General features: G+C 44.8%; 1 protein-coding gene across 7 annotated transcripts; it reads right to left on the bottom strand.

The window, feature by feature from the left end:
- Window positions 1-27647, bottom strand: RBSN (rabenosyn, RAB effector). Of its 7 annotated transcripts, none has more exons than XM_047095628.1 (12): window positions 27608-27647; window positions 24425-24730; window positions 20099-20239; window positions 17417-17517; window positions 16200-16245; window positions 15926-16087; window positions 13583-13824; window positions 11176-11246; window positions 7086-7172; window positions 6111-6213; window positions 4731-4835; window positions 1-4056 (listed from the first exon to the last, which is right to left on the bottom strand). In XM_047095628.1, exons 2-12 carry the CDS (start codon window positions 24570-24572, stop codon window positions 2911-2913), a joined length of 2352 nt encoding a protein of 783 aa, XP_046951584.1. In that variant the 5' UTR covers window positions 24573-24730; window positions 27608-27647; the 3' UTR covers window positions 1-2910. The 7 variants fall into 7 exon arrangements, with proteins under 7 accessions (XP_046951584.1, XP_046951582.1, XP_046951583.1 ...); XM_047095626.1 differs by having other exon boundaries at window positions 27534-27622; XM_047095627.1 differs by lacking the exon at window positions 27608-27647 and adding an exon at window positions 27450-27533.
- Window positions 27648-27963: the final 316 nt, after the last annotated feature.

The raw sequence follows: 27963 nt of genomic DNA, 5'->3' as shown, positions 1-27963 counted from the left end.
TAACATCTGTTATTTTATTTTTTAAAAAAAGATTCCAATACAAGGCCCCAGAGTAGTGCATGCAAACCAATGACCCTCAAGCTGTCACCATCAAATGACCCGTACAATCTGCTACCACATTCTGTGACCTGGTAAAGAGACCAGCTTCTCCCTTTGAGTACCATCATCTAATTATGCCAATGTCCAACCTACCACCTGGCTCATGATGACTCAGAAGTACACTTTAGTATCTGAACAGCAAAGACACATTGAGCTGCAAGTACTATTAGTAAATGTCCTTAGTGTATTAGACATGGAAAAATACAAACAAGGGGTAAAAACAAAGGCCAACTTCATGTGATATCTGAATCCCCAAAGTCTCTTCCATACATGATCTTTGTCTAAGGAGATCTGCCAACACCACATCAAGAACTTGCTCACTTTTGGGGTGCCTGGCTGGCTTAGTCGGAGGAGCTTGAGACTCTTGATCTCGGGGTCATGAGTTCAAGCCCCATGTTGGATGTAGAGATTACTAAAAAGAATAATTAAGAAAAAAAAAAAAAAGAACTTGCTCATCTTCTCATGAGATGGAGTGGTTTGCCTTGAAAGACTGCGGGAAGAGTAAAATATTCACATGAGGTAAGAACTTGAAGCTGTGGTTGCAATCCATAGGCCATCTTTACCCTGATGATAACTCATCTCTATAAAGCCAACTTTGTGCCTGTGTGAATTCTGGGAAACGTTAGGCATAGAGAATTCTAATTCCTGTCAGGTCTATGATTATATAGAATATAGCCATAGAAGAATTAAATGGAAGAATATACCCATGGAAGAATTCAATCACATCAGAAGGTTTTAGTTTGGTTTAGTATATTCAGTGTTTTGTTTTGTTTTTAAGTTTAACTTTTTAAGTGTGTGGTTCTTAATGCTCTTAGTTACTTACAGATTGCTACCTGGGTTGACTTCAGGAAAAGGGTATGTTCAGTAAACTAGTCTGAATTGAAATCACCAGCTAATTATGAGATATATTTTCATAAGAAAAGTAATTATGACGGAAAGCAGCATTTAGCTTCTGGAACTACCTGCTTTTTGGTGCAGAGAGTATCCTCTTCAATCAGAGAGCAATGACAGACTGAGCAGCAGGGAGCATGCCAACCATCTGTGAAACCCTCCATAATAACAGCGGGAAGGGCATGAGAAGGAAGAAAGGTGCCTGTACCAGGCAACATCTTACAGACCTGGTTGCCAACTTCCCAACCCCCACCACAATCAGCAAGGCTGGTAACTGGTTGATATTAGCAATCCACTCATATTCCTTTGTTTGCAAAAAGAACAGTGTCCTCCACACACCCTCCACCCACTTCCCATTCCCACACCCCTATACAGGATCTTTTCACTCAGCCCAAAAATCCAACAGATGCTAAAGAAATGCGACTAGTGTCAACACAAATACAGATCACCTTTAAACCACAATGTTTTTCAAACATTCTCAAGACCAGCAGGGGTCTTCCCAGAAGGTAACAAAAGGAATCTCAGCTCTCACACCTGTAACCAGTGAGAGTATGACCCAGAGTTAGTTAAGGGATATAAAGTGACTAGTGGTCAGTTATTGTTCATTAATCAACAAGCCTAATTGCAGGAACTCTACCTAGAGCTGAGCACACTTGGGTATCATGATGTCAGACGTCAGGTAAGGATTACATTCCTGTAAACCAAAGCACCAGAGCTAAAGTAACAATTTCCCTTTTTGCCCTTACTTGATGAAGAATTCAAGTAGTGTGGTGCTACCAGAATGATCCTGGCTTGTGCCTCTTCAAACATTTCCACTTCTTAATACTAAACATTGGTAGGAAAATACCTCCCTGGTGCCCAGATCAGGACAGGATGACCCAAAAAGGAAGAAGGCTGATCAACTTGCCCTGAAAATTATTTTATCTTCTGACTCAAGGAAGTTTCCACTGTCCTGGCAATGTCCCACAAAAGCTTCCTGATTACAATCCTAAATTACAGACTGGGCCCTCTGAAAAAGCCCAGGCCAGAATAATTTCACCAAAGCTCTGGAGGGAGGTTTCTCTGGGACAATTATACCATCAGTTATTCAGTTCCAACCGAGTAACATTTGGGTAGACACTCTTCTCCCAAAGACTACTGCCTCCATCAACCAAAAAGTTAACCACTCCCATCTTCTGAACAGCCCACGGTCAGACCCAGTGATAGCCGGGACTGGAAGTTTAACTTCCTGAAACAGACAACCAAGGACTTAAATTGAATGGAAACACCCTGGTGAAACATCACCCCCTGCCACCGCCTCTTAAAAAGAGGTGCTGGGCTCTCCTGGGTCTAAACTATTGCCTTCATGCAGCACCTCTCCCCTTCTACTGCATGGGTTGGGATGTGCCCAGCAGGGCAGAGGAAGCCCCAGGTGAAAGAAGCCTAATAGGGACAGACTTCTGTCTGACCAAAGAAAGGTTTAAATGAATCCACCTTGTCTGTCTTGGCTGAGCAAAGTGCCCTATTTAAGGCTTCCCTATAATACTGCATAAGGACCAAAGACTAGGCAGGAGCACATGGACTCACGAAGACTGCCCAGCAGAACTGCATTTAGTTATAGTCGGTAATGAAAATTTAAAATCCCTTCTAAAGGGAAAACCCAATTCAAAAAACAAGTAACAAAAAACCAACCCAGGAAATACAGCAAATGAATGCTTATTCTTCCTGTTCTGGTTCCCACTTTACTAATATTCAACTGTAGTGGAAAAACCTCCAAGTGCACAGCACGAAACAGCAGATTCCCTGCCCTAACCTGTGTGCACACCTTAGATGTTACCCTTTCCCCTTCCCTCTCGCCCGCCGAGCCCACTAGCCCTGCCCTGCTCCACAGGCTCCTGCCAGGCCCTGGGCCCAAAGATGCCCTGCCCACGGTCAGTGGGGTCAGTCAGTGCCCCCCTTCTGTTTAGCCAGGGTGCGCTTCAGCTCCCTCAGGTTCTCTGTCAGCAACTCCACCTCATCCAGGCGGCCACACTGCTTGGCATCAAAAATGTACGCCTTGATGTTATCAATCTGCTGGAGAAGGAGCTCCTCCTCTATGGGCTCCTCGCCCTCTGGCCCACTGTCACTGTCCATCTCAAAGGGGTTGGTACAGGTGGCTTCCTCAAACGGGTTGCCAGGAACAGGAGGGCTTGAGGGCCTCAGGCAGGGATACTCATCTTCCTCATCGAAGGGGTTGGGCGCTGGACTGTCTGGGTTAGTGAAGGGATTCCCTGCTACGTTGTCCTCCTCTTCTTCCTCAAAAGGATTGTATTCTTTGAGGACACAGGCTGAAGGGCCAGAGGCAGGCTCTGCAGCCAGAGGGCTGGTAGTGCCGTCTGCTGTGGGGCTGGAGGGGTCTTCCTCCTCGAAGGGGTTTAGAGAGGCCAGCTCACTCTGCTGTGACACGGTGCTCTGGGGGAGGGGTTCCTGGCCAAGGGCTGGGGGCCCAGACCACACTCTGACCGGCTCAAGAGCTGAGACGGGCGAAGGAGTCTTCTGAGCTGCACTGCTCTGAACTGGGGAAGAGCCTAGATCCAAAGCATAAGCAAGGTGGGTGCGAGGCTCCCTGCCAGGCTCCAGCTGGAAAGGCCGGATTTCTCGGAAGTCCAGGGACCGAGTCCGTGTGTGTAGGGATGTGGCCTGGAACTGCTCCCGCTCTCGTTCCCACTCCCGCTCACGCAGCATCTGCAGCTGTTCGCGCTGCAGGTCCTCCTCCTCGGCCTGCCTCCGGGACAGCTCGATGGCCTTCTCTGTCTGCTGCTGGTCGTACTCGTCCTGCAGCTGCCGCAGATTCTCCTGCAGCGTGCGCACCTCGTCCGCCCGCCCAGCGGCCCTGGCCTGCCTGATGAATGATGTGATGTTGTGGATCTGCTGGAGGAGGGGGTCTGAGTCTTCGCTCTGCCCCTGACCTCCAGACAGCGGGAGCCAGCCCTCAGCCTTTCTCAGGGGGGCAGGCCCCCCTCGAAGGGACGCCACCTCCCCATTAGCCGTACGAGGCGCCAGGTCACTCCGCCGTTCCTTAAGCCTTCGCTGGGATTCCAGGGCAGCCTGGGGAGACACCAAAGCCGAAGGGAAGAAACACAATCACCAGGCTGACAGCAGCCATACCATCAGCTGCCCCTACAGTCCCACCGCCCCTGTGCTGATGAGACTCCAACTGCCCACCTCAGGACTCAGGGATCCAACTGCTAAGTCAGATCATGCTTTGTGTGCTTTAGGGGAGAGGAGGCACATGTCCTGGCTTTCAAAAATAAATTCATAAATAATAGTAAGTTAAGGGATAAGATTTTCTCTATCTTAGATTATTCACTGGCCACATGCTGGTCTTAAACCTGTGAGGTCTAGTATCACTCGTCTACACTAGAATCTCACCCAATATTAAACGCACACATTATTCTGTTTAATGTTGCATCTTCCAAAGTGTTCTACAAGGAGCTCCCTGAGGTCTGGGTCCCCTGAAATCTGTGCTACAGGGAGAACTGGCAGCCTCCATGGTATTCTGGATGGGAGAAAATCAGCAGAATCTCTGAAGAAATATAGGACTGACCTGGGGAGAAAAACAACTATTCTGGTATCTACAGAGGAGAGGCCGGAAAAGAACAGAAGAGAGATGCAAACGGGAGAGCACAAGAAGTTGCGGTTTACCACGACCTCACAGAGGACCCCTTGGGAGCCTGGGGCAGCCTCTGTGCCCAAGAGGCTGCCAGCAGCATTTCACTTGCCTGTCTCTCCAGGATCCTCTTCCTCTCCATTTCCTGCTTCCTTTTCTTTTTCAGTTCCTCAAACTGTTCTCTGGTTGGCAGTGACATCAAACCAAGCAACTTTTCCTGTAGGAAGCCACAGACAATTTTATGTTTTAATCCTTTTAGGAAGAACATCAGCCTAATGAAGTCTGTTTGTAAGCCTCCATCTGAGCCCCATGCACGCCCGCTACCCCTTCCCTGCTCTATGTTTCTCCACAGCACTTTTCACTATCTTCTAAGCTATATATTTTAGTTACTTCTGGTCTATCCCCATCTAGAAAGTAAACTTTACAAGAACAGGAGTGTCTTTATTCTTGGCAGGACACCCAGCACCTAGAACACTGCCTGGTACACAGTAGGCACTCACCGCATGACTGCTGAATACACCACTAATCAAAAGGACAAGGGGCCTGGGCGCCTGGGTGGCTCAGTCAGTTAGATGTCCAACTTCGGCTCAGGTCAGGATCTTGTGGTTTGTGAGTTTCAGCCCTGTGTCGGGCTCTGCGCTGACAGCTCCGAACCTGGAGCCTGCTTTGGATTCTGTGTCTCCCTCTCTCTCTCTCTGCCCCTCCCCTCCTCATGCTCTGTCTCTGTCTTTCAAAAATAAATAAACGTTAAAAAAAAAAAAAAAAAAAAAGGACAAAGGGCCCACTTCTCTGCAATACGGTGTTGGAAAACTAAGCTAACAGGGCTCTAATAGATCACCCTGTCATGCAGCCCCAGAGGTGGTTCACTGTGGCTCTCCCAAGAGGTGTGCTGAGGCAGAAACAACTCTGCTCTAACCTCCCAGGGTGAGTCAGTCTGTGAACAATCAGCTGTCTCCTCCCAAGCAATGGCCCAGGAAGAGTCCCTTAGGAGCTCATCCTGAGGAAGAAATGGCATGTATAAGTATGTCTGTCAGGCAGTATTCATACAAGCAAAACACGGGAATCTATCAGATACCCGGTGAAAGGAGAGTGAGTAAAGGATGGTGCGTGCAAAGTCATATTCTGTAGCCATTCAAGTGACAGCTGTTTAAACAAAGACTATGTAAAAAGTGTTTATGATACAAAATTCAGTGTTAAAAAGAGAAAACATAAATTTGCAAATATGTACTAATCGTGTTTATATAACAAATACAAATGAAAAAAAAGGAAAATATGCCAGAATGATGTGTCATGGTCCTGGGGACATAGAATTAAGAAGTTTCTACCCTTCTTTGTAGTCCAGATTTTTCTCTAAGTGTGACATGACTGTATTTATAATTTTAAAAAATAAGTGTACAAATAGGAAATAAGCCTTTGGCATGGTCTGCCTTCTGAGAGGCAGAAAAGCAGGGAAGGCAAGTGAGACGTTCCTATCACCCCAAGATGGCTTTACCTGCACAAAAAGCGTAGCTGAGTATCTGATCATCCTCTGCAGCCGCAAAGTGTTTGGATGTGGTGGAGGGTCCTGGTTCAAGCCCAAGGTTAAGATCTTCTTACTGAAATGGAACAAACATATCAATGTAACAAGCATTGCTAGCCCCAGAAACAAGGGAGCAATCTCTGAGTTGCCAGGCTTTCATGCCAGAACCATCCGTGGAGGAAACAGGTTAAAGACTTCACGAAGTGTCCTTTAAGGCAAAGCCCGTTTCTTACCCTGTGGTTGTTCCCAAGGCCCCCAACACAGCACAGGGTAAACAACCAACACTCACCCATTAAGGGACTGGCCACACATGTAGGGCCAACTTCATGAGGGAGTAGCCAGGGCCTGGTTTAATATTCTGCTGTCACAGTCTTAAACTTCCTAATAATCCCTACTGTGGACTTGCATTGTCATTTTGCACTAGGTCCGCAAATTACATAGCCAGTCCTGCACAGACAGATGGACAAGGCTGCCCCATCTCAGTTCTCCCTCTAAATCATTATACTTTCTACACTTCAAAGGGCTGATTTAACCCCAACAGCAAGTCCATGGTTAAAAAGCAGCTGTTGACCAGCAGAAAGAATCTGGCTTCCTATCCTGGCTCCCTCACTTTGCCAGCTGTGGTGCATTTTCTCACCTACAAAATGAGCGTATTAATCCTTACCACACCGGGTAACTTTGGTCCAATAAATGAGATGTGGATACAACCAATGGTTGGCACAAAGATGGTGTCAATAATCAGTTCCTATTTCTTTAATAATAAGGAACATTAGAAGCCTTAACCAAGTTACTGAGACGTGTTGAGAGCCACAGCTGGCGCCTACCCTCAGCTGGCTCCTCACACATACTCCCCAGGACTCCGGGTGAGCTCAGGCCTGCCAGCCACCCACCCCCCTCACTGAAACCGTATCTCCTCCACTCAAGGCAGCGAGTCAAACATCACCTTACCTTAAAGCATCTATGAGCTCATACACTTTCTGCACTTCTATTCGAAGGTCACCAGCATGTTCCAGACTGTAGGTGGTCTCCCCAGCACTAAGAAGAAATCACAGAAATGTTTAATCCAAGTTTCATCACGCTTACTGGCGAGCATTGTGTAAAAGGGCTCTAAAGGTTTAAGGCCTTACAAAGGTAGACACAGCTAATTCTCTCCAAGCGGTATTATCTCAGACTTCTGTATATAATGCAGGGCTCATTCCTCTTCTAAATATAAGTGCTAATCACGTGGAAGCTGCTTTCTGTTCTTTTAGTCTGCAGATAACACAGGAACAGATTTGTGCCTAGGCCTCTAAGAACTAGCTCTTACACTCGTCACCAAAATAAATGCAAATGAATCTACTTCAGCCTACTTTCCCTAAACAATTTCATTATACCTAGTAAGATATATGAAGTGGTTTACTAAATAAGTTGGCTACACCACATCAGAGGAAAAAGCACCTGGCTTTTGTCACTCAGACTACGCAGGGAGACCGTTCAACACCTAGTGATACCCAGCACAGCATTAGATCAATTGCCCCATGCCCCTGGGTCTCATGAACAATTGTTCCCTACATGAGAAAAGCACTTTGACTCCAAATTAAGAAGGCAGGAGTACCCAGGGTGGAGCAGGCGACTTCAGAGAAGGCCAGAGGTGGCTTAATTCCACTTAACTCCAAGGAACAATAGCAGTCATCATGTGATCTTAGAACTGTTCATTTACAAGTCTGTCACCCCCATCAGGCCCAAAATCCAAGTGCAATAATGATGGCTTTTCATTTTTATATCCTCAGGAACTAGGACATGGCCAAGCTTCATCCATGTCCACTGAAAACAGAAACACTTCAGAAGACCTTGCAGCTATTAATGCAGCCTCAGCAATGGCCATTCAACCCCCTTTCTGAGGCAGCAGCAATTTAAGTGAAATAAACAGAAAGGACTGAGGCGCTGACCTAGTTTATCATCTACGAGAAAGTGTGAGCTGGAAAAATCTTGGTGTGCGCTGTAACTAGAGGATCCAATAAGGTGGTTTCATCATCTCAAACTGCATAGTTTGCAAAAAGAACATCAGACCAGAATTGAGGATGCATCCACTTCGTCTTGGTATCTCCAAGTCATGTGGAAAATAACAAGGTTGGCCCAAATCTGAAAGCACTCCCAAGGTTTCAGTCACATCAACCAACATGTTTCCCACAGAGCACCTATCACATCTGGAGTTATCTTGTTCATGACTTTTTCACTTGGTTATGGCCTGTGCTCCCATGATAATGAAGCTCTATAACAGTGGACACGGTCTTCACTGTTCATTGCTACAGTCCCAACACCTAAAATAGCACTTGGCACGTAGGTAGTGTTCAATAAATATCCATCGAATGAATGAGGGAGTAAAATTCACCTAAAGCCCTTTAGAAACAATCTGTGGAGAAGGAGTAAGAGTTAGACATCTGGAAACACGTTGAGCAATGGCAGTTCCCCAGCTGGATGGGGAGGCCCATTAACCCACAAGCGTGTCTGAGGCACAAAGCAAGAAAAACAACAGACTCAGGGACAGGAGCCCCATGGGTAACAACATCATGAGACAAAGTTTAGTGCCAGCTCAGACCGCCAGGAACACAGCTCTCCCTGCTGGGATCCAGGAAGAAGATAATCCTGTCATGATTTCAAACCAATGGGCACAGGTGGGAGGAAGGTGTTCATTCCAGTAAGTTCCAGGGAGGAAGAGAGCATGAGACAGGTGCTCCAAGCCAACGAGTCTCCATTTAGGGGAGCTATATACCAGACTGACTTGAGCTGCTTCTCCCAACCTACTCACAGGAAGGATATATGCTCCACTGATCGAAATTGCTCAGTGAACTGCAGGTAGAAACGAAAATGTGTCCTTTCCTGCCGTTCTTCATTCTTGGAATGAAAAGAGGAAGAATGGGGTACAGAAGGTGCAAATAGAAGAGAAGGCGCAGTGGAGGCTGAGAGGGCTGGAGAAACAAGGGTTTCCTCCCCTGACACTGTCTTCTGCCAGAGGCTACAGACATCCAGGTGCTAGGACTGGGGGAAATGGAGGTGGTCTGCAATGGTTTCTTTCTTTTGTGTTTCCCTCCCACCTCTCTTTTCCTTCCCTGTGGGCTGGCAAACACTGGGGGAGGGAACAGGGACTGGAAGAAGAGCCCTGAAGCAACAGCAGAGGCAGGGAGACATGCAAGGGAAAGGATATTTTTTGCCACAAACCAACTGGGTTTAGCCATTCGTATTTTGTAAGTCAGACATTTACAGACTCATAAGTCAAGAAATTCCTTAAGGACCTTGTAAATGAAAAGGTTAATTTTCTTTTCATGTGAGACCCACACGATAGACTTAGAACGTAGTCACTGACGTCATGAAGGAAAAGCCAAGCTTTGCTTGTGGGGACACTATAACATATTGCCACAGTAAGTGGGTAAATAAAAACAAAGGCAGATAATTCTCAAATCGAAAGCACTGGATGCCATAATTTTCTTCCCTGCAGATTGGGGAAAGACTGTGGGGATCCGATTCTAATGGTAGCACTTCAAACTCCAGCTCACATATCACTAACCTACAGAAGAGGCAATGCTCCTAAGAAAATGTCAGCATATTTCTTCTGTAAAGGGCCAGATAATAAACATTTTTAGCTTTGCCAGATAGTCTCTGTCACAACTGTTCAACTCTGCTGCTGTAGTTTGTAGTTATAATCAAACAAATGGGCATAGCTATGTGGCAATAAAATTTTACTTATAAAAACAAGTGGCAATAACAAGCGTTGGCAAGAATATGGAGAAACTGAAACCTCATACATACACTGCTGGTAGAAATATAAAGTGGTGCAATCATTTTAAGAAAACAGTCTGGCAGTTCCTCAAAAAGTTTAAAACCTAGAGTTACCATATGACCCAGCAACCCCACACCTACGTATATACCCAAAAGAAATAAAATTGTATGTCCACAAAAAGATTTATACTTATACATGAATATTCACTGAAGCATTACTCATCACAGCCAGAAGTGGAAAAACCCAAATTCTCATCAACGGACTAATGGATAAACAAAATGCGGTCTATCCATACAAATACATTCACACAAAAGGGATGGAACACTAACATGTGCTACCACAGGAGTGAACCTTGCAAACATTACACTATGTGAAAGAAGCCAGACATGAAAGATCATATATATTTATGATTCCATTTATATGAAATGTCCAAAATAGGCAAATCCATAGACAGAAAACAGACTAGTGCCTGCCAGGTAGAGGAGAAATGAGCAGTGACTACTAATGGGTATGGGGTTTCTTGGACTGATGAAAATGATTTAGAATTAAGACAGTGATGATGGTTGTACAACTTGGTAAATATATTAAAGACCACTGAATTGTACACATTAAAAGGGTGATTTTTTTGGTGTCTGAATTATATCTTAATTAAAAAAAAAAGAAAGAGATGACAGGTTGGATTTGGCCCATTAGCTAAAATGTGCCAACCCTTGCTCTAAAGGAAATGCTTGCTCTAAGTCCTGATACCTCAATGCCACCCTGAAGTAGCATCTAGCTAGGCAGGTGCATGAGGAATACTGTCCTTGCTCACCTCCAGATGCCATACTCGGCAGTGGGGACTATGAACCTGCTCAATCAGAATGACTGGGGTCACGGGGCGCCTGGGTGGCTCAGTCGGTTGAGTGTCCAACTTCAGCTCAGGTCATGATCTCACAGCTTGTGAGTTCGAGCCCCGCGTCAGGCTCTGTGCTGACAGCTCAGAGCCTGGAGCCTGCTTTGGATTCTGTGTCTCCCTCTCTCTCTGCCCCCAACCCACTCGCATTCTGTCTCTGTCTCTGTCAAAAATAAATAAACATTAAAAAAAAAATTAAAAAGGAAAATGACTGGAGTCACTTGAACATGGCTACATGGGACTATACAGATATGACAAAGATTCTCCACAGTTGCTCACAGAAGAAAAGCACAGCCAGAGTTAAGATTTTCATTTTCAGCTACCGAGGGGCTGCCCTAAAGGCAAGAAAACAGTCATCACTGAATTAGAAAAACAGAGGAATAGCTTACTTTAATGATGCTGCCATCCTGATGTATTCAGGAGCTTTTTGGTCAACTTTCTCCATGCAAAGTCGTAATTTCTAAGAACAAAAAAGAAGTGAGTGGTGCTTTCAAGGTACAGAAAAGTTACACTGTTATCAATAGACAGGCATTTAAAATCTATAGTTTTCAGGGCACCTGGCTGGCTCAGTCAGTAAGAGTAAGAGCATGCAACTCCTATTCTCAGGGTTGTGAGTTCAAGCCCCATACTGGCTATGGCGCCTACTTAAAAAAAATTTTTTTAATTAAAAAAAAATAATACGTACAGTTTTCTAATATAGAAATATGCAGAGAGTGCTTTTTGCTTGTTTTTACTGTTATCAATTTCCTGATTTACAGACCTCCTTTAGAAGCAGTAAATCTTGCAGGAAGGAAAGTGACAACAAAACTTTTTACCGGACGTTTTTGCAGGGAGCAAGGCCTTCCAGGACACAAGCCAATGAGTTTACCAAGGCAGACGAAAGGAACTGGTTGCTACATTCTTCCTCTGCCAGGTGATGAAAGATACCAGCAAAAGGCATTGCCAGGGCTCACTTCAAAGATGAAGGAAGGAAAAGCACAGTGGCTATTTACAAAAATGAGTTATCAGGTCACGAACTCCATACACAGAATGGATAATGGCTACATCTGCAGCTCAGCACAGGGTTTCATTAACACCATTTCTAGTAGAAGTCTAAGTATTTTCATGGTGACTCCAGAAACACAGCCATTATGACCTGCAGAACTGCTAACAGTGACCATTCAGTGATCATCAGACAATATATAGACAGTCCCCGACTTACAACGGTTATTGGATTTTATGATTTCTCAACTCTACAATGGTGTGAGGCATTGATAGGCATTCAGCAGAAACTGTACTTGGGACTTTGAATTTAGATCACTTCCCAGGCTAGTGGCATGCAGTCTGACGCTCCCTCCGCGAAGCTGGGCAGCAGGCAGCAGCTACAGGTCAGCCAGGCGATCACGCGGGTCAACACCCAATACCCTTACAAGCATTGTTATTCACTTCCAGGTACAGTATTCAACAGTTATAGGACACACTCAACATTTCATTATCAGATAGGTCTCTGTTAGAGGATTCTGCCCAACCGGAGGCTAATATAAGTGTTCCCAGCACGGTTAAGGCCAGGCCAAACTATGATGTTCAGTAGGTGAGATGTATTAAATGCATTTTTGACTTAGGATATTTTCTTTTTTTTTTTTTTTTTTTTTTAATTTTTTTTTTCAACATTTATTTATTTTTGGGACAGAGAGAGACAGAGCATGAACGGGGGAGGGGCAGAGAGAGAGGGAGACACAGAATCGGAAACAGGCTCCAGGCTCTGAGCCATCAGCCCAGAGCCTGACGCGGGGCTCGAACTCACAGAGCGCGAGATCGTGACCTGGCTGAAGTCGGACGCCCAACCGACTGCGCCACCTAGGCGCCCCGGACTTAGGATATTTTCAACTTTGGTTGGGTTTATCAGGATGTAACCCCATTGTAAGTCGAGAAGACCTATACACTCTTCCTCTGCTCAGGGTTGTGCATGAGCTGCTTCTGCTGCCCAGGCTGATCTCCTCCCCATCTCCTATCACCTCCCTGCGAAACCTTCACTTGGCAATTTCTCCTTGGCCTGCAGGTCCCCCTGGCCACTGGGAGGCTGAGGCAGTCTCACCCCCAGGCTGACACTAAATCCCATTTTTCATTACACTACGTTCTTCTCAAAGTGAGCATCTACCAATGGTGTTTTGGGACTGCTGGTGGTAACGACAGCTGAGGCAACTGAATGGACTTAATAGGGGAAGCTCTATCTCGCAGTTCATGGGTTTGAGCCCCACATTGGGCTCTGTGCTGACAGCTCAGAGCCTGAAGCCTGCTTCGGATTCTGTGTCTCTCCCTCTCTTTGTCCCTCTCCCACTCACACTCTGTCTCTCTCTCAAAAATAAACGTAAAAAAAATTTTTTTAAAGGGGAAGCTCTATGCTCATGGGCAGTCACTCAAACTCATAAAGCCTGAAGGTTCCAAGTGAGTTTCCCAGGACTCCTCTGGCCCACTGTTTACCACCTGCTCCAGCTTCTGCCCTCACCCCCAAATCCTGCCCACACCCCACGGCAACCATCCTTCTTCCTTTTGCCCCTGGGCCAACAAAGTCTCCAACTTCCTGCTTTCAAGTAGGCAAGGAAGGGAGAGGGAACGAGGTTGTTGCAACACACCCCCAATGACTCTGTGAATTACCCAGGGCCCTAGCTAGGAAATCACACTATAGCCCTTTGGCAGAGACTAAAAGTGATTCAGAGGAACAACTTCCCAAAGCATCTCCAAAATGTGCAGGCGTGTACATAATTAACAGCCAAATCTGCATCTTGCATCAGACCAGGACCGCACACAGTGAGTCACCTCATACAGCTTTACAATGTCGGGGGTGTGCTCCTTCTCATCAATCTGCTGCTCTCTCTTCAGTAGCGTGTCCTTGCAGTGTGTACAGCAGCGGATCCGGTCGTCATCCTTTTCATCCAGGACAGAGCTTACACTGCTCACGCTGCTGATACTGCCCCGGCGGGAGCCATGGACACTGTTGGGTGACTGGCTGGGGCTGGTGTGGGTGCTCAGGGAATCCTTGCTGGCACTGGTAAGCTTATCTGTAAAGCACAACACAGGACAGGCAGCAGTGAGCCCGCAGACTCCAATCACCCTAGTGCTCACAACAGAGGGGAGTGCCACAGGTGCTGACACAGGCTGTGTCTATTGGCAAGAAGCACCAGACCTCTGCCGTCCTGGGGTCAGGCTCTGCGGTGGCAGAGACTCTCACTGCCAGCCAGGAAAGAGCCACACAGTCTAGGAAGGTCTCTTTGAGGCTCTGAGGCCCATTCCTAACCTGACCCTAACTGCCCTCCTCCATTTGCTCTGCCTCCAACCAATCCAATCCCTAGACTGTCCTGACAGACTTCCCCGCCTCCAAACATCTGACTCCTACCCTTTCCAAAGCTCAGCTTGAATGGCACATCCTTCAGGAAGCCCTATATTCCTTGAGACAAAGGAAGCCTTATATTCCTTGAGACAAAAAAAAAAAAAAAAAAAAAAAAAAATCTGCCCTTCCTATCAGTTCCTACCATATCATCCCTCTTAGAGCACTCTCCACTTTTGTCCCAGTATGACAGTGCTATGTATACCCAGGGCTGTTCTATGAATCTGTGACTCTACGATGGTAGGAATTGCCCTTTCATACTTGTAACCCGATATATACAACAGGGCTACCCCATAGCAGCTGCCCAGTAAATGTTGATTAATTAGCTCAAGACAAGAAAGGTGAATAGTGTCCCAAAAACATAGCTTATGAAGTCTCAGGTGAGACACAAAGTCAGTCTCAGGGAGAAAGGGAAGGTATCAAGGTAATGTGTGCCTGCTGACTGTGAGAACTGGACAGAGGAAACATCTGCTTCTGCCCCATGTTGCCCAGATGCTCTGTAGCCAACAGCACATGCAGAGTTAGCAGAACTCTCCAGGGTTGCAAAACCACACTAAATGTCCCAGAACTGGCCCAAAGCCCAGGAGATCATCTTTAACAACTTTTAACTAGCTGAGACTCAGAGTTCTGATCCTCTGGTTCAAGCAAACCTTGTAGCCACCGTCCCCATAATTCTCAAATGTGTCTTCTACACTCCCCCAACTATTCTACTTGCTCATCTACTAACCTTCCCCAGGGCCTTTCCACAGCTTTGCTCCTGCTCTTCACTCTACCCAGGTTCCCTCCTGCTCTCTTTGCAATCCTGATTATCTTAAAGGCTCTTCTCGAACATCACCTCCCAAACCTGAACATCCATGCTCTTGATCTCCCCAGCACTCAGTGTCTCTCATATTATGACATTACAGTCTGTTCTATATGACAGTGAACGGTTTGTGACTTTAACCTCAAAGGGAAGGACAGCCTGGTACTCATATTTTAAGACCTTCTCTTACAAGCTCCACTTCCAAGCAGGGCTGACCACAATTGGGTCAGCTCTCTTGAGTGTCTGACACAATGTCTCTCATAGTACTTATCTCTTTATAAAGCAATTATTTGTTTGTAAGTCTGTATCCTCTGCTAGATGCTAGACCCTTTGGGAGAATGGATGATGTCTTAAAGACCAGAGGTAGGCAAACATGACCTGCAAACCAAGACCAGCCTGCTTTTGTATGGCCCTTGAGCGAAGTATGGTTTTTAAAAGGTTGTTTAAAAAAAGACAAACAGGGGCACCTGGGTGGCTCAGTCGGTTAAGCCTCCAACTTCGGCTCAGGTCATGATCTCACAGTTTGTGAGTTCCAACCCCACATCGGGCTCTGCGCTGGCAGCTCAGAGCCTGGAGCCTGCTTCAGATTCTGTGTCTCCCTCTCTCTCTGCTCCTCCCCCACTCATGCTCTCTCTCTCTCTCTCCTTCAAAAATAAATAAAAACATTAAAAATTTTTAAAAAAAGAAAAAGAAATGTCACAGAGACCGCCTGTAGCACACAAAGCTTAAAACATTTACCATCTGATTTTTTACAGAAAAAGTCTGCCAGCCCTTGTTATCCACCATTGTATCCCTGGGCCTTGGCAGTGCCTAGCCTATAGCAGGCTTCATGGAATCAGTAAGTGAATGGATGAAGATCTCATAGAACATTAACTCAGACAAAAATGTTCAAAAAATCACTAAGTGGTGATCAGCAAACAAGGTAGTCACAAGAGGAGATCAGGGTCCAGGGCACTGCCTCCACGTTACCTACTTGCAAAAGGGAGACTGATGAGTTCCATACACTTCTTGCACATAATAGACCCGCAGAGCCGGCAGTGGTGGCGGCGGTTACGGATGCTGAACTTATTCCCACAGTCTGGACAGAAAGGAACATCCTGGTCGTTGACCCAAGGCACCACTGACTTTTCTATTGCTTTGGGAAGAACAAAACAAAAATCAAACAGAAAAACAAGCCATTTTTAAAAAAGAGGTGTGATCAGGAAGAAAGATAAACAGAATGAACGTGAGCAAAATTCTGGAGTTACCTCGTATCTTAGCAGACTCGGTATTCGTTCTGTCGAATGCAGTGAGCTGACAAAGAGAAAACAGTGCAAATAGAGTTAAACAGGTGATGTACACACTTTCCACAGGCAAAAGGCATCAAGCAGGAATTTGCACATCTTCATTTCTCAAGTCTCATTTGTCATCACCAACCCCACAAAGCCACAAAAGCAATTTTGCATGAGACAGAGTATTAGCTTTGCATCTGGAAGGCAGCTCCCTTTCCGTGACCTGATTCCAATCTCTTTATTGTCAGCTCCCCATTTAAGCAATAAGCAGGGGTAGGCCAAGATGTGGTGGGTGTGGCTATTGAAAGCAATGGAGAATTCCTGATTCTCCACAGTCCTCCTGGACAATGAAACTGGCCACATATTTCTGTCCTACAGAGTACACATCAAGAACTATACCTGCAGGTGCTACCATGCCCACGACACAATCCAGGTCATACACAGCAAGCATTTCTAGGGTCAGAGTAGAACAGAATGACTGTGGTATTAGGGTGTCTCGATGGCTCAGTTGGTTAAGTGTCTGACTCTTGATCTTGGCTCAGGACATGATCTCAGAGTTCCTAAGTTCTAGCCCCACATCGGGACTCCATGCTGAAAGTGTTGAGCCTGCTTGGGATTCTCTCTCTCTCCCAATCTCTCTGCTCCTCCCTGATCATGCACTCTCTTTCTCTCTCAAAATAAATAGATAAACATTAAAAAAAAAAAAAAATGACTGCGGTATTGAAGATGCACTCTGGTACTACAGGACAAGAAGGCTCAGTTAAGAAGTTCCCACACTAACACTGGCCCTGGCTGAGTAGTCCTCACAAACGTTGTCACCAGTTTCTCAGTTTGCTATCAAGTATCACACACCATGCCCCATTGCGTGTTTGTACTTGGGACACCCAAAAGAGGAAATAATTTGAAGGCAGAAAGGTTTTCCAGCAGCCAAGTAGGCTTCAGAGAAAGGAAAAGGAAAGCCTGGCTATGTGCCAAGTCTGTCAACCGGGGCCGTCTCCTTCAATAAAACCAGCCCAAGCTAGACCTGCCCAAGCAGGTCCTCTGCACCTCTCTAGGTGAGCTCTAGATGGGGCGTTTCTCTGCCAGCATCAGACAGATACAACATACATGGTACACACTGTAGAAATAGAATTCTTTTCTCCCAGAAAAGTTACACTTGCAGAAAAAAAAGGTTTGAAAACAACAAAATTTACCTTCTCTAACCTGATTATTAATTTATTGACTTCAACAACATAGTGGTCAATTCTGGCAGCTCGGTGTTTTTTGAAGTCGGAAAGATGGCTTCTCACAGCACCTAGAAGGAGAGGAGATGGGGAGACAAATGACCTGTCATTCCTATGAAAGAGCCCCTCTCCCTTGCTGCTTATCCTCAATGACTTTCACACGCAAGTAGAAATTCTAGTTTAGAGTCTTACTAAAAATTCAAAGACAAACAAATGGAAACAAATTTGCTAAAATGTTAATTAACCATGGTTACCTTGGAGGCCACAGAGTACAATACCAGAGACCTCGGAGTACAGTGGATAAGAGCCTGAACCGGAGCCAGCCTGTGCCCAAGTTTCAATTCTGCCACACATTGTGCAACCTTAGACAAGTTCCTTAACATCTCTGTAACTTGGGAGCATTCATCTATAAAATGGGGATAAGAATAGTACTCGCTCCACAGAGTTATTAGGAGGATTAAAAAGTTAAAATTTATAAAGCCCTTAGAGCGCTGTCTGGCACATGAATTTTTGTTCAGTAAAAAGGACACTAACATTATGGGCAATTTTTAAAAATCTCTCATACTTTTCTGTACTTTCCAAAGTTGGTACACTATGGTTTTTCATCAGAATCAAAACAGTCCTTCTCAAAATAGTCCCCAAAATGTAAATGCTAACAGATGCCACAGGAGGAGCCAGTTAAACTGATACCTTGCTCAGTCCAGCAGCAAAGACCCAGGATAAACATTCTCACACAAATGGAATCAAGTAGCTTGTTGTCTCAGCAGATCTGAAATATTCCCTCTTCCAAAACACCAACCCTTCCCCTTGCACCTGGCCCCACCCCCCCAGCACGCAGTCCCCCTCCTCTTCTCAACCATGGCCGGTTCATTTATACCTTGGACCCTACCTGGAGCTTCTCACATGCTACCCTCTGCATCATCTTCGTTCTTTTCTCCCCTACCATACTCTCTAACATCTAGTTAAATTTAATTTCAAATTCCTAGGGATGACCTAAATATGAACTTCTAAAATCTGCCATTCTCCTGACCTTCCACAATTTTGACTTCGTCGGTTGTTGAAAACAGGCAAATTAATCAGAAAATTACTCTGATAATTTAACACTGGTAATCATAAAACAGGCTATTGAAAAGCTAATAAGAATCCACAAATTCTCCTACATACTTTCATATTAACTCATAATTATATGTATAACTACTATTTTTTAAAAATGAAGTATAATTAACATATGCTATATTAGTTTCAGGTGTACAACACGTTGATTTGAAATTTTTAATTTTATTTTTTATGTAAGTATAATTAACAGACAGTGTTACATTGTATACTATTATTTTTAAAGCCATTTTCTCCTGCCATGATGAAAATGTTCATTCTCCACTTTGGCAGCCACTAGCCACAGGTGCAGATTGAACACTTGAAAAGTGGCTAATGTATGATTGAGGAAATGACTTTTTTTTTAAGTTTATTTATTTTGAGAGCGAGAAAGAAAGAGAGGCAACGATTGAGGGAAAGGCAGAGAGAGGGAAGAGAGAATCCCAAGCAGGTTCCGCACTGTCACAGAGCCCAACTCAGAGCTCAGTTCTATAACCGTGAGATCATGACTTGAACTGAAATCAAGAGTTGGACACTTAACCAACTGAGCCACCCAGCCGTCCCTAAGGAAGTGATTTTAAATTTTACTTGATTTTAATTTATTTAAATCTAAATAGCCACATGTAGTTAGTGGCTATCCTATTGGACAGTGCAGTTCTAAGATTTTTCTCATCCAAAAAGAAGCATTCCATAGTGGCCCTATAAGAAGAAAACAGTAGATGATCCTGGATAAATATCAGTTCCCTTCATACAGCCTATTTCCTCATCTGTAAATGGGAATGAGCATCACTACCCTTTACAGCTCACAAAGCTTTTGTGAAAGGTGCTGAAGATAATAAATATGAAAGTTAATAGAGCCTCATGAGTAAATCATTATTTATTGCATGGACATAAAATGTTATATTAAATTTGTTATCATTCAACAGTTAAAGGACATGTAAGATTAGCTAGTTCAACATCATGTGGCAGTTTTGGTAACAGCTCTGTTATTATTCATGGACATACAATTCACCATTTAAAGCACACAAATTCCATGGTTTTTAGTATATTCAGAGTTGTACAACCAACCACCACCGAAATAAAGTGTAGAACATTTTCATCACCTCAAAAGATGATTATTTTAAAAGTCAGTAGATGGTATGATAATTATGTGTTTCAAAAATTAAGTTGCACAAATCAGTGAGTGCCTCTTGCTAGACAGGTAATCTACTACGTGAGAGGAGACAGCCAAGTCAATGCCGGAGCTGATGTCAAACACCTGGATTCCTATCTCATTTCTGTAGTTGCTTAGCTGTTTGACTCTGGGAAGGTCCCCATCAAGTGCAGTGAGGATTAAATGAGTCCACGTGTAAAGCATTTAATGCAGTGCCTAACACAAAGCAGGTGCTGGGCTCATTCTGGTCCATTTCGCCCCCACTGGGACATAAGGACCGTGAGAAGTTTAGACCATTCTGGTTTACTGATGCCTCTCGTTTACTGATGCCTCCTCAACTCTTAAAACATCACCTAGGACATAAAGATGCTCAAACATTTGCTGAATGAAGGAACAGAATTTCTTACCAAGTTCCTGGGGTTCCCACATGTAAGGGTCAACCCCTCCATAGCTGAAAGACTCATAGCCCTGTGTCCCCGATTCTGCTCGGTCATCTCCTTCTCGTTTCAACAGCCTGTTCTTGGCTTTCTTAGCCTTCTGGACAAGACCTGGAAAAATCAAACAAACACCATAAATGAGTCCACAAAGAACATCTAGCACAAAGTCAAGGGAAATCTCAAACACAAAAAGTGATGAAATGACTATACTTCATTTGAAAATTTTTGGATCCCAAATAAACTGCAATGATAAACCCCCAGAGGCATCCATTCACTAGTCAGTATTAGCAGTAAGTTGGTTTATGTAGCCAGTATGTAGCTACATTACTAGTTGTTGCCAAATTTAAGAGCCCAATTAAATAAAAGTATTAAAGTCAAATTCGATGAGGGGACCAAGGCAATGGAAATTTTTTTTTCTAGATCTTAATTGGGGAGGTGGTTACATGGGTATATACATTTTTCAAATCTTACTGCGTTGCACACTTAAAAACTTGTTTGTAAAGTATATTTCAATTAAAACAAAGTTTTTAAAGTTAAATTCTACAGTATTAATTTATTTACTCTATGGACTCATGAGGAAACACTTCTTATTTACTTCCAGGATGGAAGTAAACCAACACCTGGGCTGGTGCTCCCCATAATGCTTATCTGTACATAGAGTTCTTCTTCCCCCACTCACTTAATGAATGCATGTGTGCTGACACGGACAAAAAGCTTCAAGAAACAGATATAACACCTACAACATAAGCAAAGGGAACCAGACTTGGTAACAAGAGAAAATGAATGTTTCCTGGATTGATTCCTTGCATGTACCAGGCACAAAGTGCTTTCAAATACATTAGGCCAATTCATGCTCACAACATTATGAGGCAGGTGGTATCCCTACTTATAAATGAGGACGTGACATCAAAGAGGGGGGAAACTTGCTGCACCCAAGATCACAGAGCTTATGAGGCAGCAGTGCTGGAAGTGGAAACCCCATCTGTTTGAAATGAGAACCCCGGCTCTCCCCAGTCAGCACAACTCAAAAACTATGCCTCCACAGAACAGGGGTTCTGCCCTCTGTGCTAAGAGGACCTGCTGTTGAAGGAGAACAGTCAACTGGTGGGAAAAAAGAATTCTTTTTTTTTTTTTTTAATTTTTCAACGTTTTTTATTTATTTTGGGACAGAGAGAGACAGAGCATGAACGGGGGAGGGGCAGAGAGAGAGGGAGACACAGAATCGGAAACAGGCTCCAGGCTCTGAGCCATCAGCCCAGAGCCTGACGCGGGGCTCGAACTCACGGACCGCGAGATCGTGACCTGGCTGAAGTCGGACGCTTAACCGACTGCGCCACCCAGGCGCCCCAAAGAATTCTTGATCCTAAGTTGCTCTCATTAATGTTCTTAAGTCTTGGATGACTATCCCTTACTGCCACTAGAATCTAGTAGAAAATACCAGGTTTAACACAAAATGTAATTTCTTTTACATTTAATAGATCACTACTTCATGGAATTCCCTGACTTCTGAACTGCTGTTACCTGAACAACATTAAAAACTACCAAAGCTTGGGGCGCCTGGGTGGCTCAGTCGGTTAGGTGGCCAACTTCGGCTCAGGTCATGATCTCGCGGTCCGTGAGTTCAAGCCCCGCGTCGGCCTCTGTGCTGACAGCTCAGAGCCCGGAGCCTGTTTCAGATTCTGTGTCTCCCTCTCTCTGACCCTCCCCCGTTCATGCTCTGTCTCTCCCTGTCTCAAAAATAAATAAACGTTAAAAAAAAAAAAACTACCAAAGCTTTTCAAAACTCTAGGGAAATGCAGATATGGAGGGGCTGGCAGGCAGAGGGAGAAAATGTTAAGCTTATATATATATGTCTTTGTTAGGCGGTCAAGCTAATAAGCAAATTCCCTGATTATCGGTCACTCTGAGATGGCTTTCTCCACCTGGAAAAATAAGGTCCACCAGATGATATTCTTAACAATAGGGGAGAGAAAACAGAAAACGGTAAACAAAGGGTTAGCAGACAGGAAATTGGAGTTAGCAGACACAAATTCACTTCTGCAAACAAAACTAAGCTGTGTCCAGTTAAACAGGCAAGTCCATGTAATTTAACCACTTTAGGAGGATAGAAGAACCCACTGGCCACCTTCCCAGGTATAGCCCTTCAAGAGGGGGCCAATTAAGAACAATCCCAAATATCTTTAAAAACACAAAGCAGGGGGAAAAAAAACTACTAAAAAAAAAAAACACAAAGCAAAAGCCACAATTAATTTTCAATTACCTTTTCTTATACTTACCGTACATGTGCTAAACTGAAGCTGAAGCAGGGCTGGGGCCCAAACTCACTGACCCCTTAATGACAAGTTTATATTTTCTTTCTTAAACTACTTCCAAAACCTGGTATCAAAGTTTGCTCTTTTGGCTTTAATATTTCACTTGACAAAACCAGCAATGTCATAAAATGTCTAAGAACCAAAAGACCAAATGCTTTTCAAAGGACTTCTCAAAAGTCTTTGATGTCAATCTTTAAAACTTTACTTTCCTGATTCCAAAACACAGAAAACTCCCACAGAAGCAAGATATCTTTCCTTACTGAAGAAATGCTCATTAGTACTAAAGAAATGCTTAACTCAATTTCTTAGCTGTTCTGAGGTAGAGATAGGGGGAAAACAAAGAAAAACACAAGAGAATTCTTTCAAGTTTCTTTCACAACTCATAAAATCTCTATTACTCTTTAAGTGGATTCTCACACCTATTATTCCCTACGTAACCTTAAATGTTTTTTCCTCTAATAAATGGGTTACCACAGGAAAATGAAGACATTGTCTAACTTCTGAATGCACTAGCATCAAAGTCTTAGTGACATCACGGTATATGACAGCTGACACTCAGACTGGATGCTCATTAAAGGTCACAGAGGTGCTCCAGCTGTCCAAGGAAACTTAGATGAGCAGTTTTTGTTTGCATTCTAGCTGCAGGGCAAGCTGTGATTGGAACACAGGGTCTGGTATCATCAGTGATGCCAAGTGGAAAGAGCAGCACTAGACCCAGAGGACACAGAAGACCTGGGGTCAAAGTCTACCTCTACAAATTCCTATGTGACCTTGGATAAGTTGCTCAACATCTCTGAGCCTCACTTCTTCTCTGTAAAATGAAACCAACCACCATCTTGCAGAGTTGCTGGAAGAACCAAATGAAATAACGATGTTTATAAAGGAACTATGAAAACGACAAAATACAAAACTTTTTTTTTTTTTTGCTAACAGTTATGGCTCCGCTCCAGCCTCTACAGACACCTCATTTATCACAGCCCTCAGGATTATGAAAATGTTTGACTTTGTCATGTGGTTAGAAAGAGGTAATAAATGATAATGCTTTCAACAATTTTTTCTGAACTGAAAAGTGAGACATGGAGAGGGACTATTTCATTACAGGGTGCATGTGACTCGCATATGTGGAGGCCAAAGTCCATTTAGAAATATATGATCATCCCCTTCTCTCCCACCCAACACAGAATTGTGAATACACATCCAGGCCTTTGTAATCTCACTGACTTCAGAAATGCTGCCAGCTAGGAGAAGCAGATTAGCTGAATCACTAGGAAAGTGAGTTCCAGAATACTGGCATCATATTTAGAAGTTAGAATCTGAATTCCAGAAATGAACACTATGTATGGTTAAAATTGCTTTGAAAAAATCCTTTCTGTGACTCTCTACAACCTGAGGCCTGAGAAGCTCAAAAACCAAGTTTTACTTTTTAGGTTGTTTCTCCTTGCTTTTCAACTCTGACCTTCCTTTTCCTGGGCTGCAGAGGACAAGGTATAGTTGAAGAAGGAAGGATGGCAGGAAGGCTTGAATTTGTAACAGGGTAATGGATATACAATGGGCCTCCACTTTCAGAGCTAAGGAAAGAAATTCCACTCCATATTCCTCACAGGCTGGCAATTAGATAATTCAAACAGTCTAGCGAGACAGCAGAGAGCACAGTGATTACATTTATCAGGTTCGAAGCCACGCCCTGCCTCACGGTGTGACTTCAGGCAAGTTACCTAATTTCTCTGTGACTAGTACCCTCAACAGTAAAATGGGGTCTCACAGTCCGATAGGTATCATGAGGATTAAATGAGGTGAATTCATGGGGAAGACTCTGAACAATGCCTGGCACATGGTAAGCATCAGATATATGTTCACTACTCTTATTATTAATTTACTATTGTTTATCACCTTCTGGTGGGATCATGGAAGCTAATGAAAACCATCCCATGAGTTAAAGCTCCCAAGGACAGAACAGGATAGGCCAAAAACTCACGCCTCTTACTTTTAATTTGCCCTTTGACATCACGGTCTTCCCCAGAGTGCTCTTCCTCATAATGTGACTGAAGCTGACAGAAAGACTGCAGGTCCTTCAGGCACAAAGGGCAAAGGAAGCCCTCCCTGACTTCCCCAGGGTCATCCAGAGAAGCCATAGCAGTGTCCCTCTCAACCCCTCATGCCAAGAGTCAGCTTGATTCCTCCACAAGGGACCAGTGCTCTCACAGCATTAGCTTAACCAAGCGGCACACAGGTGACGGGAAAGTGGTATCATGGCTCTGGATGAGGTTTCCTCTCTGGAGTAGGAGAAGCTCTGAAACAGGAAAGAAGGGACAGAAAAGAGGCAATTCAGGCAAATTAGCAGCAATTGAGAATTTTCTTTGTTCTTTTCAACGCTCAACAAGATTATTTAATGTTTGCTCACTGCAAGTTTCAGAACACAAACTGCCTTCTCAAACCCTTACACTGAAATACAAAACCTTCCAAGATTTGAGAACATCACTGGACAATGGCAACTCGCTGAAGTAGGAAGCACAGATTCCTGAAGATAAGAAAATTCAACTTCAAAAGCAAACACAAAACCCAGGCAGTTCTCTAACATGCACTTCAATGGGTCCAACTCCATAATTTGTATGCCACTTCAGCCACTGAGGAAATGTCTGAAGTACTTACCAACACACAGAAATTTGTTTTTAAGTCTATTTATTTTGAGAAAGAGAGAGCACAACTGGGGGAAGGGCAGAGGAGAGACAAGATCCCAAGCAGGCTCTGTGCCATCAGCACAGAGCCCGACACGGCTGAAACTCACCAACAGTGAGATCATGACCTGTGCCGAGATCAAGAGTCGGTCGCTTTACTGACTACCCCACCCAGGCGCCCCCACACACAGAAATTTTTGACTCTTTACCTTGGTCATTTACTCAACCACATATACTAAGCTCTTACACTTACATCACAAATGCAAAGAGTGGGGCGCCTGGGTGGTTCAGTCATTTAAGCATCTGACTTCGGCTCAGGTCATGATCTCACGGTTTGTGGGTTCGAGCCCCGAACAGGGCTCTGTGCTGACAGCTCAGAGCCTGGAGCCTGCTTTGGATTCTTTGTCCTTCTCTCTCTCTGCCCCTCCCCCACTCACACTCTGTCTCTCTCTCAAAAATAAACATTTAAAAAAATTTTTTAATAAATAAAAATGTTTCAAAATGCAAGGAGAAAAAGAGATAGTGTTTGCCCTAAAAAACAAAAGCAAAGCTAAAACCACACCAAACAAAAATCCCAACCTTAGTCTAAGGAGGAGCATGAAAAATCCAGTGGTAAGGGGTGCCTGGGTGGCTCAGTTGGTTAGGCAGCTGACTTCAGCTCGGGTCATGATCTCGCGATCTATGAGTTCAAGCCCCATGTCGGGCTCTGTGCTGACAACCCAGGGCCTGGAGCCTGCTTCGGATTCTGTCTCCTCTCTCTGCTCCTCCCCTGTTTGTGCTCTCTCTCTCTCTCTCTGTCTCTCAAAAATAAATAAATGTTAAAAAAAAAATTTTTTTTTAATCCAGTGGTAAAAAGAAAAATCTATTTTGTGTTTTATATTTGTACTTTTTCGACAGTGAACATAGTGGGTTTTATAAGTCAATAAATGACAGCTGAAAAGCCAGCCTAATGTTCTCACTGCTTCAAAAATAAAAGGATTTAGTGCTTAAGACATCCAGGGCTTAATAGGTTACATTTTCACTTTTACTGGGCCATGCCAAAGTCACTTCCAATGTCACCTCAGAAAAACACCCAGCCTTGGGAGAATCCAGATAAAACCATTCCACAAAAGCAGAGAAATTTCTCCCCAAGAACCTGTGGTCACAAACCGCAGTAGAGAGTAAGAGGAAATGTATGACTCTCAGCTTCGGATAGGCCTGCTCAGAGGGCCTGTGAGGACGGAATGCCTGGTCCTCAAAGCCGAAGGGTAGCCATGACCCAGAAAATAAGCAAATGAAACACCGGGCCCCTGGTTTTTTCCCTCTAAGAAACCCCATGACTATATACACCCAGATCTCAGCCCCTTTTCCAGACAGTCACTGAAATAGCAGTTCCAGTTTCCTCCCCAGCAAGTGGTTCATCGGATGCGGGGACTCTAAAAGCTCCTTTCCTTCCCAGGCACTCACCCTAACAACCACAAATCAAACACACACACCCTTCACATCTCAACCCAACCTTGCTTCCTCAAGGAAATGCCTCTCACTTGAGGCATTCTCCCGTGGGACAGCACTCGTATCAACTTATAATCACGAGTACATAAAATAATTAAGTACAGAAGGCTCTAAGCTCTGTAAGGGCAGAGACTATGCGCTTTTCCCACCACCTTACCCCAGGGTCTAGCACATTCCCTGGCACCTACCACGAAGAAACGCACGAAAGCTTCATTTGTGAATGAATGAATGCCTCACCGAACTCTAAAATCGCATAACCAAACACACACCACAACCAAATAAATCTACAAACCACGAAGCCAGACCCCACAACCATAACATATGCAAGCCCCTCTCAACCCACACCACGTAAAAAATAAAAATTATACCTACATATCCTGAAATTATACGCCCAGCATGAATGCTACACGGCTACATGCCGCAGAGACTACACATCCCACAGTCGCACTCATCACGGCCTCGACCGCGCACAACACCCTCCACACAATTCAACACGATTATGCACAGGTCGCATAACCACACACGACATGAAAGACTCGACCCCACAGAGCGGACATGACAACTTGACACGGCGCACAGACGCCACACCAAACGCTACAAACGACTCTACACAAACTCAGAACCCAAACGCCTCAACCTCACACAACCAGGGAACCAAACGCAAGCAATCGGGAGACCACCGCTCACGCACCCTCAGCCGTATAACCAAACACAACTGTGCACGCCCCCACGTAACCACACAATCACACAGAGCCCAATCGTCGCAAGCACAATGCAGGCGAAACTCACGGCCCGAAAGCCACATCTCCCACCAAGCACGTCACACCCACCACAACCGCATACCTCCCACACCCGCACGGCCCGCCCGTCTCTGTTCCTGAGGTGAGCCGAGCTTCCGCCACTCAGACCCTTCCCGGCCCTCTGTACCCGGCCGCGCTCCCCCTGGCACGCAGGCCCGTCGGGTCCTCCCGCCGGGGTTCTGGGCCTCTGCGGTCCCTCACCCAGCCGCGGCCGCCATCTCCATCGGTTGCTCGACGCTCGGCAGGCGCGCCTGCGCGGCACCGAAACCGGAAGGCAGCCTGACAGACGCCTGTCGAGCGCCGAATCTCTGAGGGCGAGAAGGGCGGAGGTGGGCTTCAACAGCGCCAAGCTTGTGCACTGGCTTCTGCGCAGGCGCTGTAAGAACCAACAGGGGAGGACTGGTGATCTTGCAAGGTTTTGCTGTCCCAGGCACTTAATGTGCGAAGCGTTAAAGCCAGCCGGTGGTTCTCCACCAGTTGTAGAGGTGGAAAAACAAAGCCCGTGATTCTTTAGCTCTTAGCCAACGTGTGCGATGAGTGAAGAAGTGGCGGTGGGC

The sequence above is a fragment of the Lynx rufus genome, unplaced genomic scaffold (genome assembly GCF_022079265.1).
Source record: "Lynx rufus isolate CCGP_SWC_20201006 ecotype Redwood Valley unplaced genomic scaffold, mLynRuf1.p SCAF_4, whole genome shotgun sequence".
Classification (NCBI taxonomy): Eukaryota; Metazoa; Chordata; class Mammalia; order Carnivora; family Felidae; genus Lynx; species Lynx rufus.
The sequence above is the reverse complement of the archived record's forward strand: the minus strand, read 5'-3'. Positions and strand labels throughout refer to the sequence as shown.

Excerpts from the sequence above, each read along its gene's own strand:
- RBSN (XM_047095628.1), bottom strand. The coding sequence starts at position 24,572 with ATGGCTTCTCTGGATGACCCTGGGGAAGTCAGGGAGGGCTTCCTTTGC. Across the intron at positions 6,214-7,085 it reads GAGCTCATAGATGCTTTAAG|TAAGAAGATCTTAACCTTGG; the intron begins GTAAGGTGATGT and ends GTTCCATTTCAG. Across the intron at positions 4,057-4,730 it reads AGAGGATCCTGGAGAGACAG|GCTGCCCTGGAATCCCAGCG; the intron begins GCAAGTGAAATG and ends GTGTCTCCCCAG.